Source organism: Rhamphochromis longiceps, linkage group LG11, assembly GCF_057381845.1.
Source record: "Rhamphochromis longiceps isolate RC_006_pf linkage group LG11, R_longiceps_female_GT1.1, whole genome shotgun sequence".
NCBI lineage: Eukaryota > Metazoa > Chordata > Actinopteri > Cichliformes > Cichlidae > Rhamphochromis > Rhamphochromis longiceps.
Genome location: NC_140567.1, coordinates 25,666,572 through 25,683,046, shown reverse-complemented (window position 1 = coordinate 25,683,046; position 16,475 = coordinate 25,666,572). Strand labels below are relative to the sequence as shown.

The 16,475-nt window shown below is 42.5% G+C and overlaps 1 protein-coding gene across 1 annotated transcript; it reads left to right on the top strand.

Moving 5' to 3' along the window:
• Positions 1–4,099: 4,099 nt before the first annotated feature.
• Positions 4,100–16,427, top strand: LOC146659321 (telomerase protein component 1). Its single transcript, XM_085423301.1, has 13 exons — positions 4,100–4,366; positions 10,534–10,652; positions 11,100–11,335; positions 11,676–11,799; positions 12,061–12,182; positions 12,665–12,751; positions 12,936–13,025; positions 13,317–13,405; positions 14,042–14,264; positions 14,364–14,486; positions 14,909–15,074; positions 15,833–15,921; positions 16,083–16,427. Exons 1-13 carry the CDS (start codon positions 4,277–4,279, stop codon positions 16,187–16,189), a joined length of 1,665 nt encoding a protein of 554 aa, XP_085279427.1. The 5' UTR covers positions 4,100–4,276; the 3' UTR covers positions 16,190–16,427.
• Positions 16,428–16,475: the final 48 nt, after the last annotated feature.

The window sequence follows — 16,475 nt, the reverse complement described above, 5'->3', positions numbered from 1 at the left end:
ATAAACGGTTATTGGAGGAATCTCATGGAAGCACTGATTTATCAGGGGTTTTTTTAAAATTATTTTTTATTGTGTAAGTAATTCTTAATCATGCAGACAGGAACATGTTATCTCAGAGAAAATTAGTATATTGCATACCGGTTTTATAATTTGATTAGTTTGGCTTATAAATAAATTCAAATGTTTAGCGGGGCTAAAATAACATTCATAAATGTCTTGTTTTGTCCAATTAATATTTCCATAAAATCTGACCGATACTGCTCTTTTTGGCAATTTTAATGATTAAACAGGCTTCACTGCGTTTCAGACAATAAATAGAGCAAGAAATAGAAACACTCACAGTATTTACTTGAAAAAAGCCTTATCCAGTCGTAGCCAACAGTTTTGAGAATGACACAAATATTAGTTTTCACAAAGTTTGCTGCTTGAGTGTTTTTAGATCTCTGGCATGTTGTCAATCAACTTCTGGGCCAAATCCTAACAGATGGCAACCCATTCTTTCATAAGAATCAATGCTTGCATAATCAATGCTTGGAGTTTGTCAGAATTAGTGGGTTTTTGTTTGTCCACCTGCCTCTTCAGGATTGGCCACAAGTTCCCAATTGGACTGAGGTCTGGGAAGTTCCCTGGCCATGGACCCAAGATGATTTGTTCCCCGAGCTACTTAGGTATCACTTTGGCCTTATGGCATGGTGATCCATCATGCTGGAAAAGGCATTGTTCTTCATCAAACTGTTCTTGGATGGTTGGAAGAAGTTGCTTTCAGAGGATGTTTGGCTGTTTTTTGGCAAAATTGTGAGTGAGCCCACTGCCTTGGATGAGAAGCAGCCCCACAAATGAATGGTCTCAGGATGCTTTACTGTTGGCATGAGACAGGACTGATGGTAGTGCTCACCTTTTCTTCTCTGGACAGTCCTTTTTCCAGATGCCCCAAACAATCAGAAAGGGGCTTCATCAGAGAAAATGACTTTACCCCAGTCCTCAGCAGTCCACTCGCTGTACTTTTTGCAGAATATCAATTCGTCCCTGATGGCTTTTTCTGAGAAAAGTGGCTTCTTTGCTTCCCTTCTTGACACCAGGCCGTCTTCCAAAAGTCTTCGCCTCACTATGCGTGCAGATGGACTCCTACTATTCCTGAGCAAGCTCTGCACTGGTGGCACTCTGATACCGCAGCTGAATCATCTTTAGGAGACCATCCTGGCGCTTGCTGGACTTTCTTGGGGGCCCTGAAGCCTACTTCACAATAATTGAACCTCTTTCCTTGAAGTTCTTGATGATCTGATAAATGGTTGATTTAGGTGCAGTCTTAGTAGCAACAACATCCTTGCCTGTGAAGCCCTTTTTATGCAACGCAATGATGGCTACATGTGTTTCCTTGCAGGTAACCATGTTTAATAGGAAGAACAACGATTTCAAGCATCACCCTCCTTTTAATGCATCCAGTCTGCTATTCTAACTCAGTCAGCATAACATAATGATCTCCAGCCTTGTGCTCGTCAACATTCTCACCTGAGTTGATGAGAAATTTTTTGAAATGATCTCAGCAGGTCCTTTTATGGCATGAAATGCTGAATGATGAAATGCAGCGGAAATTGAATTTTTGAGATTAAGTTCATTTTCATGGCAAAGAAGGATTTCGCAGTTCATCTGATCACTCTTCATAACATTCTAGAGTATATGGAAATTGCTATTATAAAAACTGAAGCAGCAAACTTTGTGAAAACCAGTATTTGTGTCATTCTCAAAACCTATGGCGACGACTGTACTGTTAGACTTTGGTGAATATTAGAACTTTTAATGAGTATGTGTCAGCTGTTGCTCTGTAAAATAGAAATAAATAAAACTGTTTTTAGAAACAGCCTTTAATTTTTAGTTCAAATTATTTTTCATTAAAGTCCCAGCGTTATGGCTTTAAAAGTTAACTTCCAAACTAACTTGTTGTCTTTTTCTAAATACCCATTTGTTCACTTAATGTTTCCCCCTTAACTTAATCTCTTACTTTAGCCATTTTATGTTGCAAATATTTTAATGAATCATCTGCACGTGACCTCCTCCAGCTCTCAGTGGATACTGCAGAGGTCCATGCAGCAGGGGTCCAAATTGGACTAGACATACCATCTTACTTGGTCCAACTTGGACAGGCCCAGTGGCCCATAATGGTTATGGGCTACTGGGCCTCTGGATTACTAATTTGCCCCACTGGCCTCTATTTCTGTTTTAGGTCTGTGGGATTTGGAGGCAAAAAAGAACCAGGAAGACTATAATTTGCCAGCTTCTGCAGGCCAACCAATGCCACCTGTTATCATTGTGCTCATTAAGACATTGCAGCTCACTGTAATAATACGAGAACAGTAAAGATCCTGACAATGTTTCAAGAACTTTCATAGCTTTTGGATAAATCCATACAAATCTTCAAAATTTAATGATTTTAAAAAAGTGAATATCTGGTAACACCTATCTATCTATCTATCTATCTATCTATCTATCTATCTATCTATCTATCTATCTATCTATCTATCTATCTATCTATCTATCTATCTATCTATCTATCTATCTATCTATCTATCTATCTATCTATCTATCCATCCATCTATATATACATACATACATACATACATACATACATACATACATACATATATACATGTATATATATATATATATATATATATATATATATATATATATATATATATATATATATATATACAATTAATTTGTATATAAGAAACAAATTAATTGCCCAGGTGAAACAGACAGATCTGCCAGTTCTCTGGCAAATGCCGATGAAGATGCATGGTGCTGGTCTGTGAGCACAGGTGAAATATGCACTGTAGGGCTCTGTCAGTGCTCCTCCTGTTCCACTTCAAGTAAAGGAGCAGGTACCAGACCTGGTGGGTTAATGCCCTAGGGATCTACGACTTCTACCACTCTTGAGTCGAGGAGGAGGAGGTGGAGTACCTCTGCAACCTGAATGGCCTGCAGATAGTGTCTCTTGCATTAATGACAAGCACACTAGGAAAAAGCAAATTAGAAAAAAAAGAAAGAAAAATAGTACACAAACTGAATGCAATGATCTATGGACACCACATGCAAAATGAGTCTGTCGTGAGCCGTGCTGTGCTGTGCTGTAGTGTGCTGGAGCAGCAGAATGTGGGAAGTGGATAACAACAGAGTGAATAAACTGATTCGCAAGGCCAATAATGTTGTGTGTGTGGAGCCTGATTCTCCGACAGAGGTGTCAGAAAGGAGGATACTGTCTAAGCTATTGTCAATATTGCACAATCCGTCACGCTGTCTTCATCTTGTGCTGGAGCGTGTTCAGGAAATACTCATTCAGCCACATGCACTACAGAATTCTACAGGACATCATTCCTACCTCTGGCCATCTTTACAACTTTCCTTATCATAAATGGACTATTTTCACTTGCAATATCCTGTCTATACTCTGCATAGTATCATTTTAACTTTGGAATATTAAAATTAATATTGCACTTATTTTTACTTATTTTTTTAGAGAGTTAACTTTTTTAATCTTTCATATTTATATTTAAAGTGACCACCTGTAACAATACAATTTTCCACTGGGATTAATAAAGCATTTGGATAAAATGCATACACTTTTGTGGGGGAGTGCTGTTTGTTGTTGCCTCTCCACTATTCATGTTGTCACTTTCTTTGCACCAAAGCAGGTTAAATGATCCACAGTGGTTAGTGCTTCCTAACTGGACACATTGTTATCTCTGAATAATGAAGTTTAACCGACTTTGTGTTTCCTTAAATTTTTTATTTATTCATTTATTTTTCAACGAGTGTCTTTCACTCGTCGGACGCTCAGAAATACAAGCTATGGGGAGTACATTTGAATGCAGCACAGTTTTACAGCTCTGTCCTCCGGTTGTCATGGTGACCTTCAGGGCCTGGATTTTGAAGAAGAGCCTCACACAGTTATATCATTTCGTGTATGCGAAACCGTACATACGCATTACAGTGTTTTTAAGTAAGGACATGGTGTACTTTTATTATTTATTAACGGGATTTAGCACCTCTTTCTGAACGGACCACATGATGGCGCTGTAAGGACAGTAATACACCTCTAACACATCGTCAACATCCGGCGACACGTCTCTGAGCCGCCCTGCTAAGCCTCTCGATGCATCTTTATTTATTTAAACCGCTTCAGACTCTTTATTTAAAGGAAATGCTGTTTGTTTGACGCTCTCTTCCAACTTGAAAGCCAGTTTTAAAGTGTAGCTAACCGGGTTAGACAACGCCAATGGGGGAGGTGAGGAAGCTGCAGAAGAAGTTGAGACAGATTGAAAATCTGGAAATAAAAATCAATCTCACCCCAGAGGAAAGATTCAAGGTACAGAAACACTTCATTCGCCTTTCCCTCTTCATTACATCTCCGTGTAGCCTGTGTGTAAATCCTGAATAAATTTCCCTCAGGTGAAGCACGAGGTTATACCTGCAAGAGCAGCACAGACACACATTTAGCCTAAATTAAAAACATCAGATAGATATTGACCTGGTGACAGTCACTACAACAAAGCTGTCTATTCAATAGACCACACAGTCAATGTAAGCATTAGAGGTTTGCCACACAGTACAAGTCAGCTGCAAAAAGGTGTGAAGTAAGGCTTCTTAAAACTAACAGTGTTGGCATCGTAAAGCCATGATTAACATGCATTAATAATAACCGTGCAATGAATAATTTGACAGTTTTCGCCCCAGGAACAGCAGAAGATCACAGGTTGAGCCGAATGCATCTGGAAAATATAATAATCAGAAACTTCAGGAGAGCTTCTGCGTGTTAAAGACCAGAATGTGAATGCAATAAGAGAGTGGCCGAGCCCCACAGCAGTGATTTCCGTGTACTGAGCTGCCCCTGGTTCTGGCAGCAGGACTGTAAATGCATGCATGCATGGCGTGACACACATTTCCAGCTGAAAGGCATTTGGCAGCGTTTTTCCCAAACATTTTGTGCATAAACAATGCAAGCCAAAATTTCAATTTCAAGACACACCTGCATTCATAGTTGTCGAAAATAGCCTGCACATCATCTGAAATAGGATCGTTTTTCTTTTAATTATATATTCTTAGATGAAGGCACGTTTAAAAGCACGTGTAAAGGATCTGGACGGAGCTTTAAACCTTAAGTTTAGCTGGTTCCGTCAGTTTGAGAACCTTCATTCAATGAAAAACAACCAGTGCTTCCCACCTGACCCCTCAGAGCCAGCTCATTTGATTTGTGCAGTAACTTTAGTCTATTTAATGAATCCATGAAAGTTGTTATCTTCTTACTATATAAGCATTTTATGAGTTGCAGGGCCTCAGGTGGGCTGAAATTTGGAGCTTTTTTTCTCTCTCTATCTATAACTGTATATATAATAACATATATAAAACTGCAGGTGTCAAAGTCTAAAGACAAACTTTGTACATCATAGTTTCAATTGCATGACACCAGTTTAATCTCTGTGACATGGAGTAACACAAACAAGCAATGGCATCCTTCATGTTTGATTTGTTACAGTGGGGCAAAAAAGTATTTAGTCAGCCACCGATTGTGCAAGTTCCCCCACCTAAAATGATGACAGAGGTCAGTAATTTGCACCAGAGGTACACTTCAACTGTGAGAGACAGAATGTGAAAAAAAAAATCCATGAATCCACATGGTAGGATTTGTAAAGAATTTATTTGTAAATCAGGGTGGAAAATAAGTATTTGGTCAATAACAAAAATACAACTCAATACTTTGTAACATAACCTTTGTTGGCAATAACAGAGGTCAAACGTTTACTATAGGTCTTTACCAGGTTTGCACACACAGTAGCTGGTATTTTGGCCCATTCCTCCATGCAGATCTTCTCGAGAGCAGTGATGTTTTGGGGCTGTCGCCGAGCAACACGGACTTTCAACTCCCGCCACAGATTTTCTATGGGGTTGAGGTCTGGAGACTGGCTAGGCCACTCCAGGACTTTCAAATGCTTCTTACGGAGCCACTCCTTTGTTGCCCGGGCGGTGTGTTTTGGATCATTGTCATGTTGGAAGACCCAGCCTCGTTTCATCTTCAAAGTTCTCACTGATGGAAGGAGGTTCTGGCTCAAAATCTCACGACACATGGCCCCATTCATTCTGTCCTTAACACGGATCAGTCGTCCTGTCCCCTTGGCAGAAAAACAGCCCCATAGCATGATGTTTCCACCCCCATGCTTCACAGTAGGTATGGTGTTCTTGGGATGCAACTCAGTATTCTTCTTCCTCCAAACACGACGAGTTGAGTTTATACCAAAAAGTTCTACTTTGGTTTCATCTGACCACATGACATTCTCCCAATCCTCTGCTGTATCATCCATGTGCTCTCTGGCAAACTTCAGACGGGCCTGGACATGCACTGGCTTCAGCAGCGGAACACGTCTGGCACTGCGGGATTTGATTCCCTGCCGTTGTAGTGTGTTACTGATGGTGACCTTTGTTACTTTGGTCCCAGCTCTCTGCAGGTCATTCACCAGGTCCCCCCGTGTGGTTCTGGGATCTTTGCTCACCGTTCTCATGATCATTTTGACCCCACGGGATGAGATCTTGCGTGGAGCCCCAGATCGAGGGAGATTATCAGTGGTCTTGTATGTCTTCCATTTTCTGATGATTGCTCCCACAGTTGATTTTTTCACACCAAGCTGCTTGCCTATTGTAGATTCACTCTTCCCAGTCTGGTGCAGGTCTACAATACTTTTCCTGGTGTCCTTCGAAAGCTCTTTGGTCTTGGCCATGGCGGAGTTTGGAGTCTGACTGTTTGAGGCTGTGGACAGGTGTCTTTTATACAGATGATGAGTTCAAACAGGTGCCATTCATACAGGTAACGAGTGGGGGACAGAAAAGCTTCTTACAGAAGACGTTACAGGTCTGTGAGAGCCAGAGACTTTCCTTGTTTGAGGTGACCAAATACTTATTTTCCACCCTGATTTACGAATAAATTCTTTACAAATCCTACCATGTGGATTCATGGATTTTTTTTTCACATTCTGTCTCTCACAGTTGAAGTGTACCTCTGGTGCAAATTACTGACCTCTGTCATCATTTTAAGTGGGGGAACTTGCACAATCGGTGGCTGACTAAATACTTTTTTGCCCCACTGTATCTCATCATTCACTGGAGAAAACGTCAAACATTGCATGCTGGGTAAACCTTCAAGGGTCATATCAACATTTGAGATAGATGGCCAGTCAAAGCACGTGAAAGCTGTAATATTTACCTGCGTTTAGATACCAGGTTCATCTCCATCATCTCGCCGTGATTCCCTCTGTGCCAAAGGCATTTTCTAATACAGTCACATTTCAGCACTTACGAATGCAGCGTTTGGCTGTGAAATGAAGAAGCAACATTGGTACTGACATGTTCTGTATAATCAGATTCTGTATAATTTCTTGGCTTAAACCTGACCTTTATGGTGTAACTATGCATATTTCCAGCTGTAGTTAGGGTAAAAAGTTTTTGTTACCTTACATAATAGAAGTTTATGCATACCTGTCCATTTAAGAAACAGAAATGGATGTTAAACTAAAATAAATGAGCCCCACTTATGTAAAATACTGGTTATAATATTGTGTTGCCAGAATTATGTATATGCAGTAAAACCCTCAGTTTGGAAACATATCACAAAGAGGATCCTGAATATATCTATTCTGAAAATGAAGTAGGACCTGGATCACAGAGGATGATCTGAGATGAGCCAGCAGATTAGGACACTACAAGTATCACAGCAACTGGATGCTTCCCGCCGGAGTTTTTTGACATTTTGTTTTTAATTCAATTTTGTTTCAAAGAGTGATTTAGCTTGTATCAGTTTAGTTCTTTTTTTAGTTTCACTGTTAGCATAATGACCTTGCTTCCCTCTAAAGTTTCATAAAGTGAGTGAAAGGGACACGCCATCTTATGCAAAAAGAAAAATGACACAAGATTAACAGGGATTGAGGCAACGAAATGCAGCAGGAACAACCACTGACATATTTGACGGTATCATTGAGCAAACCCAAATGATAAAGTCTAAAAAATCAGCTGATTATGAGGAAGTCAGTCGGGAGCATTTACACTTTACGTCATAAAAAAACGAATCAAAACATAAAGGTAATATGAAACGGTGACAATAACAAACATATTGTGCAAATTAAATCAGTTCTTATTTATAAAAACAGATCGTCTCTCTATTGCAATGTGATGAAGCGACTGAAAAACATAAAAGAGTAGCAACATTTTCCTTGCAGTGTTGTTAAAATGCAGTTATATTCAGAGTTTTTAGTATTGCATCCTTTGCTTCACAATGTAGTGGTTTACACACTCGCCTAACAAGTGAAAGATCCTCAGTTTGATCCCAGGAGGAGAAACCAATCCCCTGGGGGTTACGTCAGCAAAAGCAGCCAGCATAAAAAAAACATCTGCAAAGCCACCTGCTGTGGTGACCCCTCGTGGATAAGGAAGCAGCTGAAAGTGGCTTTATTGTGTCCTTTACTTAATGTGATGAAAGTTTAGATTAAAAAACCAATACAGGGAAGATGATATCGACTTTATGTGCAGGAAAAGATCAAAACGGGTACAATTTCAAATCAATTATAGTGCAAATTTAGGAGTAAATGCACCTGCTGCCTCTGCAGTCTTTTAAAAAATAGCTTTAAAATCCCCATACTAACCAGTTCAAACATCTCAGCTTGTTCCATAGGAGAAACCAGGAAGAGGAGCAGGTGCGTCTGACTTTATTTCGACTCTGCAAGCAAACATTCGTGGTTTAAACACATGTGTATTTAAACCAATCAGAGGAAGGAACCAGGCCAAGGAGAGATTCATTTATAACAGCCTGCTTTAGTCTTTGGACATATACAGCTGGCTTCTTATCACTTTAGAGAACAGTGTTATGTGCAGTTTTCACAGCTAGTAATAAAAGGTAAGGCACAATGGTTTAGAGTATCCAACGTAGTGGGATTCTTTCATAAAGAGCAGATCACAATAATCCAATAAAGGTGAAAAATGAAGTGTTACTTTGCCGTGTGGGAGAAGAAACTTAATTTTGATGTGCTTTCCTTCAGCATTACCATTTATTTCTCTACTTCGCTACATTTTAGAGCAGCGGTGTCAAACTCATTTAAGTTCATAGGCCACTAGGAACCGAGTTTGATCTCAGGTGGGTCCTACCGGTGAAAACACTTCATAGTAATCATGTAATAATAGCAGACTTTTAAATTCTCCTTTTTTCTTATACAATGTGAAGATCGACTTTCTGAATGCATTTAACAAGCCTCCCATTCACAAAACAGATGAAGTGCAACCTGAGATGTTTTAGAAAAATAAGTGCAGTTTTTCCACGTTCTGTTATTACAAAGAAACCTGTAACTTTGTGATCATGGATCTTCATTCCAAAACCTACTTGCCACAGGGAATGTCTTTGTTTATAAGAAGCCTGTAAAAATGAGAAGAATGGCTCATGTCATGATCTTAGAGGTCTGAATCATTAACCTCTTTCAAAACAATTTTTATCCAACAAAATACAATCTTCTTCTTCTTCTTCTTTTGGCTGTTCCCTTTAGGAGTTGCCACAGTCGATCATCTTCCTCCCACCTATCCTTAGTATCCTCTTCTCACATCAGCCCTCTGCATGTCCTCCTTCACTACACACAGCTCCACGTTCAGCATCCTTTGTCCAGTATCTCCACTATCCCTCCCCTGCACAACTCCAAACCATCTCTGCCTTGATACTTATTTGAGCTGTCATTCTGATCTAATCCACTCCTAATGAAAATCTTCAGCTCTGCTACCTCTAGCCTGCCCTCCTGTCCATTCTAGGTATTTATATATATGTGCATGCCAATAGGTGGTCCAGTTGTGGCCTGCAGAGGCTGCATGTTTGATACCCCTGTTTTAGAGTGAAACGTTGTGCCTTTTCTTTAAATAATTGATCTGACAGATCTATTTGCTGGTTCCTTTTTTAATTAGAAAAGTAGACGGCAGTCTTAACTAGTCTTACCTAGATTAAAGTGGCTCTTCCACAGCTGATGATCAAATATTACGATTACACAGCAACACTTTATTGTTCTGTTTTAAGAATACATTTCCCACAATGCAAAAGCGTGTTAGATGCACTGCGCCTTGGAGATTTTCAAATGCCTGAACCCGTGTTTTAAAAATCTGTATTCCGCAATCTCCTGCTGGTAAAAACCACGATAATTTCGAAGCTCCGCCGAGAGCCACGAAAGATACAAACACTGATTTTCACAGGCAGAGTAAAATGCTGACAAATAAATTGAGAAATAAAAACTAGGGGAGTGCTCCTTTAACCGAGGAACCAGCCACCTAATCTAAAATTGACACGCTTGATTCACTCATTCATGCATATTTCAAAGCTCACAATCTAACAGGAGTATGCTGTATGTTGCGGGCTGCAGTCTAATAAATCGAGACAGGCCGGGTATGTTGGTTGTGCATATAAACAACTTGTGGATTTAGCAGCTTGGTTTACAACCAATCTCGTGCCTCTTCCCTTCTCAGATCTCCAGGAAGGCGGAGCTTCGTTCCAGATTGGCTGAGCTTCAGCTGCAGCTTTCTGGCCCGCAGCAAACTCTTGGGATTGTGGGAGACGGAAAAAAGGAGAAGATGAAAAGACAAGTGTAAGGAAGTGAGGGAGAGGTACCAGCCACGGGTGGGGGGGCAGATGAAGAGAAACATAATTCTTCAAAAGCAACAACATTCACTTTGAAGCCTTTGATCTGTTTTGTATGTCTATCCAAACACATTGCAGGTCAAATACTGTCATGCTTTAGGAAATTTGGAACTTTCTCCTGCTCGTCATGTGTAAACATCATTCAGGGATGTCGTTGTCCTTATTGGAGCCCCTAAGGAGGGAAATCCGCATGTGTGTGGACATTAACATAAAACTGAATGAAGTACGCTGATTTTCTCCTGGCAGGCAGACTACAGACTACTACTCTTACAGGAGTATTATTTTAGTTTGTATGACACTTGGAGATCCTCCGCAGGTATCCTCACTGTCACCAAGCTGTGACTGTGTGCAGTTTGCATCTCGATTATATATTCAGCACCTGCTTTCTGCACAGGCACAGGGAGGATGTCCCTGAGGCCCTTCCATCACAGACGCCTCCAGCCTCCAAGATCCTTAAGGGAGAAGAGGAGTCCAGAGCTCAAGCAGCGCCAGCCCCGGCTGCCAGGCAGAGGAAGGCGGAGATGGGCAGAGAGCGGGAAAGGACAGCGGCGGCCAAGGTGTCAGATAACTGTCGGGACGTGTCAGGCGACTGCGCAGGCTCTGACGAGGAGCGGCTACTACGGCAGGAAGGTGGGATAATTAAGAAAAGTGGCTGGAGAGATTGCCGTTACGATTTGTCACTGGCAGTTAAAAGCACAAAGCGGTGCCCTAATTTGTGATTAACATCTAAAATCAGATTATTCTTCTTTGCCCCGAAGGAGTCCTAACAAGCTCACGAGGCTGCCAGTTTTAAAACCAACTGGCTGCATATGCTTCCCTGAAGACAGGGCCCACGTTTTGCATCCTTGGAGCTAATTTAGCCCCACGCTTTGCAGTGGCAGACTAATCCATATTGAAGAAGTGTGTAGATTAACGAGCCAGGGTGCTGATGAGTCAACACTGCTAATTGCACAAATCATTTCTTTTACAGAAGCTGAATTTACATCCCTCAAAGCGTCGTGGGAGAAGGCGAAGTTTCGCTTGAGGCTGTTGCAGGGTCACAGTGACATAGTCACCTGCGTGGTTGCTGTTGACAACCTGGTGGTTTCTGGGAGGTAAAGCAGGAAAAGAAGACTCGATTTGCATAATGGATATGCAAAGTGAACATTTCACCTAATTTATCACTTAATAGGCTCTTGCTCTCTCCCTCGCTGTCTGACATATATTTGGTTTTCTTCCTCCGCCTGATCACTCGGCGCAAATCTCTTGCGGTTTATGTGGAACGCCTTTTAACTTTGCTTGTTTTCTCCCCCCTCTCTCTTTCTTTCCTCCTGGGCCCTCCCTTTTTCTTCCCGTCCGTCATTCTCACTCTTAAGTCGAGATACGACAGTGAAGGTGTGGCACGTTCCCACTGCAACAGAGCACAAGAACTTAGGAGGTCACACCGGCGGGGTCACCTGTCTGGCAGCACCTCCCCCTGAGTATTGCAAGAGGCTGGGTGAGGAAACACACACGCACACACACATCCTAACATGTGGGCCGAGCAGAGCTGAGTAATGCCTCTGTCCTGCGGTTTGGTAATTATAGGAGCAGTTCATCAGATCAGCCCAGAGAGAGGTAACCACAGTGGACACTTTAGAGAGTTCACTGTCTGTCTGAAGCAGGCAGCCTTCCATCATTTGCACTCCAACACATCTCCGGCTCTCCTCCTACATCCCCTCCCCACCTGCTTCCCCAACTTAAAATACCAAGTCTAGAAGTGAACTGATGACGCAGCTCAGTCGAACCATAGTCTCTCTTACTAATTACATGGTTCCTTTTTAGTCATTTTCAGTCTTTGTCTTGCGGTCTCCTCTTTTTTATTTTGCGCATCATCACTTATTTACAGCTTTTTGCCAGCGTAATCTCTTTTCTCTTTCCGTCTCCCCTCCTCTGTCCCCATTCTGCTCTTTGTTTGGTCTGCGCGTACCCCCTCGACAGCCTGGTCCCTGTCTTTGTCCGACAAAGAGAGGTTTATCTTGAGTGGCTCAGTGGACTGCTATGTGAAGATCTGGGCCCTGAGTATTGGTAGGCTTAACCACACAAACACACACACACACACACACACAGCGACATAGAGTGACATACATATATAGGTAGATGGAGCCTGAGGGTTGTGTGTGGGAAATGTGTGCATCGTAATCAATGTTTGCCTGTGTGACTGATGGCCTGCGCCCTGTCAGTTAAATTCGATTTTTACTGTTTCCTTCAGGGCAGTGTGTTAAGTCTATCTACACATTCAACGCTGTGACCGCGCTCTGCTTTGTGCCGGAGGAGGATGGCTACATCATCACTGGATCAGGTGTGTTTTCCTGAGGACAGTATGTGTTGGTGACATACCTATTTTTGTGCATGTATGTGCCCGTTTTTTGTTGTTGTTGTTGTTTATGGGACTAATATGCATGCAGAGTCTGACAATGTGGCATCATCTGCCAGTGAGTTAGGGAGAGCAGCTCAGAGTTATCGAGCTGAATCACAGTGATGGAGGCACACAGTTTAGGCAGCCAGGCTCAGGTGGGTCAACCGTAACCCACAATAATGACTGCCAGTCGCCTGTCAGCGCGTATTAACCTCACACTCTGTCACCCCGCAGACGGGGGGAAAGTTCAAGCCTGGAGCTGGGACACTTTCCAAAACTGCCAGTCAGTCAATGCTCACCAGGAAGCCGTCACCTCCATCCAGGTGGGTGGGTCACTCACCTGCTGACCATCACGCTCTCTTCACACGGAGGATGCTCAAGCTGTTTTCATTTTCAGCCTATTTTTAACTTGAAGAGTTTTTTTGTTTCCCTTCTGTGGCTGTCTAACGTAGTTTTTCAAACTCTTGATTAGTAATTTGTGAAAAAGCCTCTTCCCCGGAAATCAAACGGCTATATTTCTTCACATCATCCTCACGCAAGCTTTCCTTGTTTATTGCTTTCAAATGGAAATCAAAGATATTTGTTAAGATGTAAGCTGTGGAGCTCGTCCAATTTTAGAACATACTGTATATATTTTGAGCGAAAAAAGGCTTTTTTATGAATATTGAAACCCAGAGCTGGATATGCACATTTTTTTTTTCAATTTGCAATCATCATAATATGCCTGAAGCATTAAAGCGTAGCACATCATTGTCATCCTCTGTGTTGTTTATCATGCAAAACGCAAAATCCATTTATAACCAGCAGCAGAAGCACAGAGACATTTTAAAACTGTTCACACACTTCTCTTGCATTTGCACTAACATGCATACACTCACTCTAAGACACGTGTACACAGACACACACACAGGTAAAGACTTAAATCACCATGACAACTGTGTCTCTTGTGCCCTCCGCAGTCTCAGGGTCCACTGGTGTTCAGCGGCTCGGCTGAGGGAGGGTTGTCTGTGTGGGAGAACCGGGGTTCGGATAGAGACCCCCTGAGGCTGCTGCACCACTGGAACAGCCAGGTGACAGGCTGCGGAGGGGAGGCGTGCGGGCGTCTAACCCTCAGCCCGCGGGGAGACAGAGTGTTCCTGGCTTATGGTCGAGCCTGGCTCAAAATCCTGCACTGGAGGACCGGTAGGCTGTGTGTGTGTCAGAGAGGAAGATCCAAAAAGGAAGGCAGATTTAGTGAAATCTGCATAATCCTTCCACCTAACATCTGTCCAATTATCACAGGAACGATGACCAGACTGACCAATCACAGCAGTATCACCGGAGTAACAGATTGTATTCACCAGACGGGAGGCCTCCTAATTGGATCCTGCTACGATCTGGCGAATGGAGAGAGCAGGCTAAATTGTGAGTCCCACATCTCTCTTTTTTTACCATTGCAGGTGCTGTTGCAAAGCCCGCACTGCTTTGGTATCTTCAGAGAACCAGACCATTTTTTGGCACCTTTGAAAACCAATAATTATGCAGTGTTGCTAACAGAAGCTGGGATAATTACCGTGGGAAGGAGATCATTGTGGACAGAGTCTGGGGGCTGCATCCTGCAGCAATTCCAGCTTTGAGGCCAGCAGATTGGTGATGGTGTGTTTCTGCCAGCTATTTTTTAGGGGAGGCGAAATATGCGGAACTGGTTCTAGACTGGGGACCAGTGCTGTATTGCTGGAAAACGAGCAAACCAATTTTAATTTACCGAGAATGTAAAAACGCAGTTTTACACACTTTATGTTCCTCCGTTGACTTCCGGTCCCATCATGTCTCTCTCCTCTCTCTAGTGTTCTCTCTGCCTCAGTGTCGGTACCTGGCCTCTCTGACCTGGCCTGACGCTCCCAGAATCATCTGCTTTGCAGCATGGACCACTGGGAGCGGAGACCACCGATGGGTCACCGGAGGTCAAGACCTCATCGTTTGGGAGCAGCTCCCGAGTTCCGGGAGGCAAAGGTGGGAGCGATACTTGTCAACACCACTGGCTTAAAAAGATTATAGATCCAAGCTGCTCAATTATCTTCCTTATTTGAATATTCATTGTTTGTTCTGAGGTCAGCTGCACTTTTAATTCTAAAGCTATAATTGGATTTAATGTGCTAATGGGTTTAATTGATTTTGACACACACATTTATCTTGATATCATGCTTTTGGTTCAGGGGGTGTTAAATCTAAGGCGAATATAAGGGGCTAGAACCAGCCTGCCACAGGGCTCAATCTGGTCCACTGGACGGGTTTGCAAAGAAAAGTCATGAATACTTCCAATTTTTTCACGAAATCTCGGTGCAGTGGTACCAGCTTGACTGTACCGGGAGTAAAAATCTGTGAAAAGTTGAAAGTATTTCCACGACACACCGAGTTTGAGGACTCATTAATCAGAACATACTGTGGTTGTTCAGTTGTGATTTACTCCACATATGAAGTGTTTTGTGCCTTTGTAGATCAGCTGTGTAAATTATAATGCACATCTAATGAGAATAGATTGAGTGAACATGCAAAATTGAGACGTATTTCTACAGCAGCACCTTTTTCCTCAGACATCTCAGGCTGTTTTTCATCTGTTTTCTAAATGCGAGTGTTGCCAGAGTGTGATCTATAGGTTGCTATGCAGTAGTTTTACTGTTTGGTCCACTTGAGATGAAATCGGGCTCTTCTGTGAACTATAACGAGTTCAAAGCGCCTGCTTTATTTAATTGCGGGTGTAAATGTTACAGGGGTGATGTCACGGCAAGGATAGACAGTCTAATGGATTCCTGTTTACTGGAGTCAGAGGGAGACACTGAAGATGATGAGGAGACTGATGGTACACACACACACGCTGCAATTTCACACACATTCACATCTTCATTTGCTGCCTCACACGTTTAATGAGCAACCGTGGAATTGCCGAAATGAATACGGTCGTGTTAATTTTAGGTGATGCTTGTCGTGAAAAATCGTTATGACCCCCCTCGTCTAATTTAGATTACGAGGATAACGACGAAGGCGGCGATGAAGGAAAAGACAGCCGGTCCGCCGCCGCGGAGGAGGACGCAGGGTCCGGCTCGTGGCTCCGCTGCGCTCTCCAGTGAGCGCCGCTTTCTCGTGCCGAGAACACCACGGCCTGCAGCCATGAAGAGGAAATGAGAGGGTGGGAGCGAAGTGACAGCGAGGGAGGGTGCAGGGGTGTGAAGTGTGACAGACCGAGTATCAGTGTTGGAAGGAGAAAGTGAGCGAGTGTGCGTGTGAGCGCGATAAGCAGATTGTTTTCTGTGTAAATATTATTTTCACATACAATAAAGCTGTCACACTGTGACTCTCACCAACAAATTTGCATCTCTTTTTTGCTCTTTTTGTATTTCCGTCTGACCCCGTCTC

Coding starts and splice junctions, on each gene's coding strand:
- LOC146659321 (XM_085423301.1), top strand. CDS start 4,277: ATGGGGGAGGTGAGGAAGCTGCAGAAGAAGTTGAGACAGATTGAAAAT. Junction 11,336..11,675: donor GCGGCTACTACGGCAGGAAG/GTGGGATAATTA, acceptor TTTCTTTTACAG/AAGCTGAATTTACATCCCTC. Junction 14,265..14,363: donor AATCCTGCACTGGAGGACCG/GTAGGCTGTGTG, acceptor CAATTATCACAG/GAACGATGACCAGACTGACC.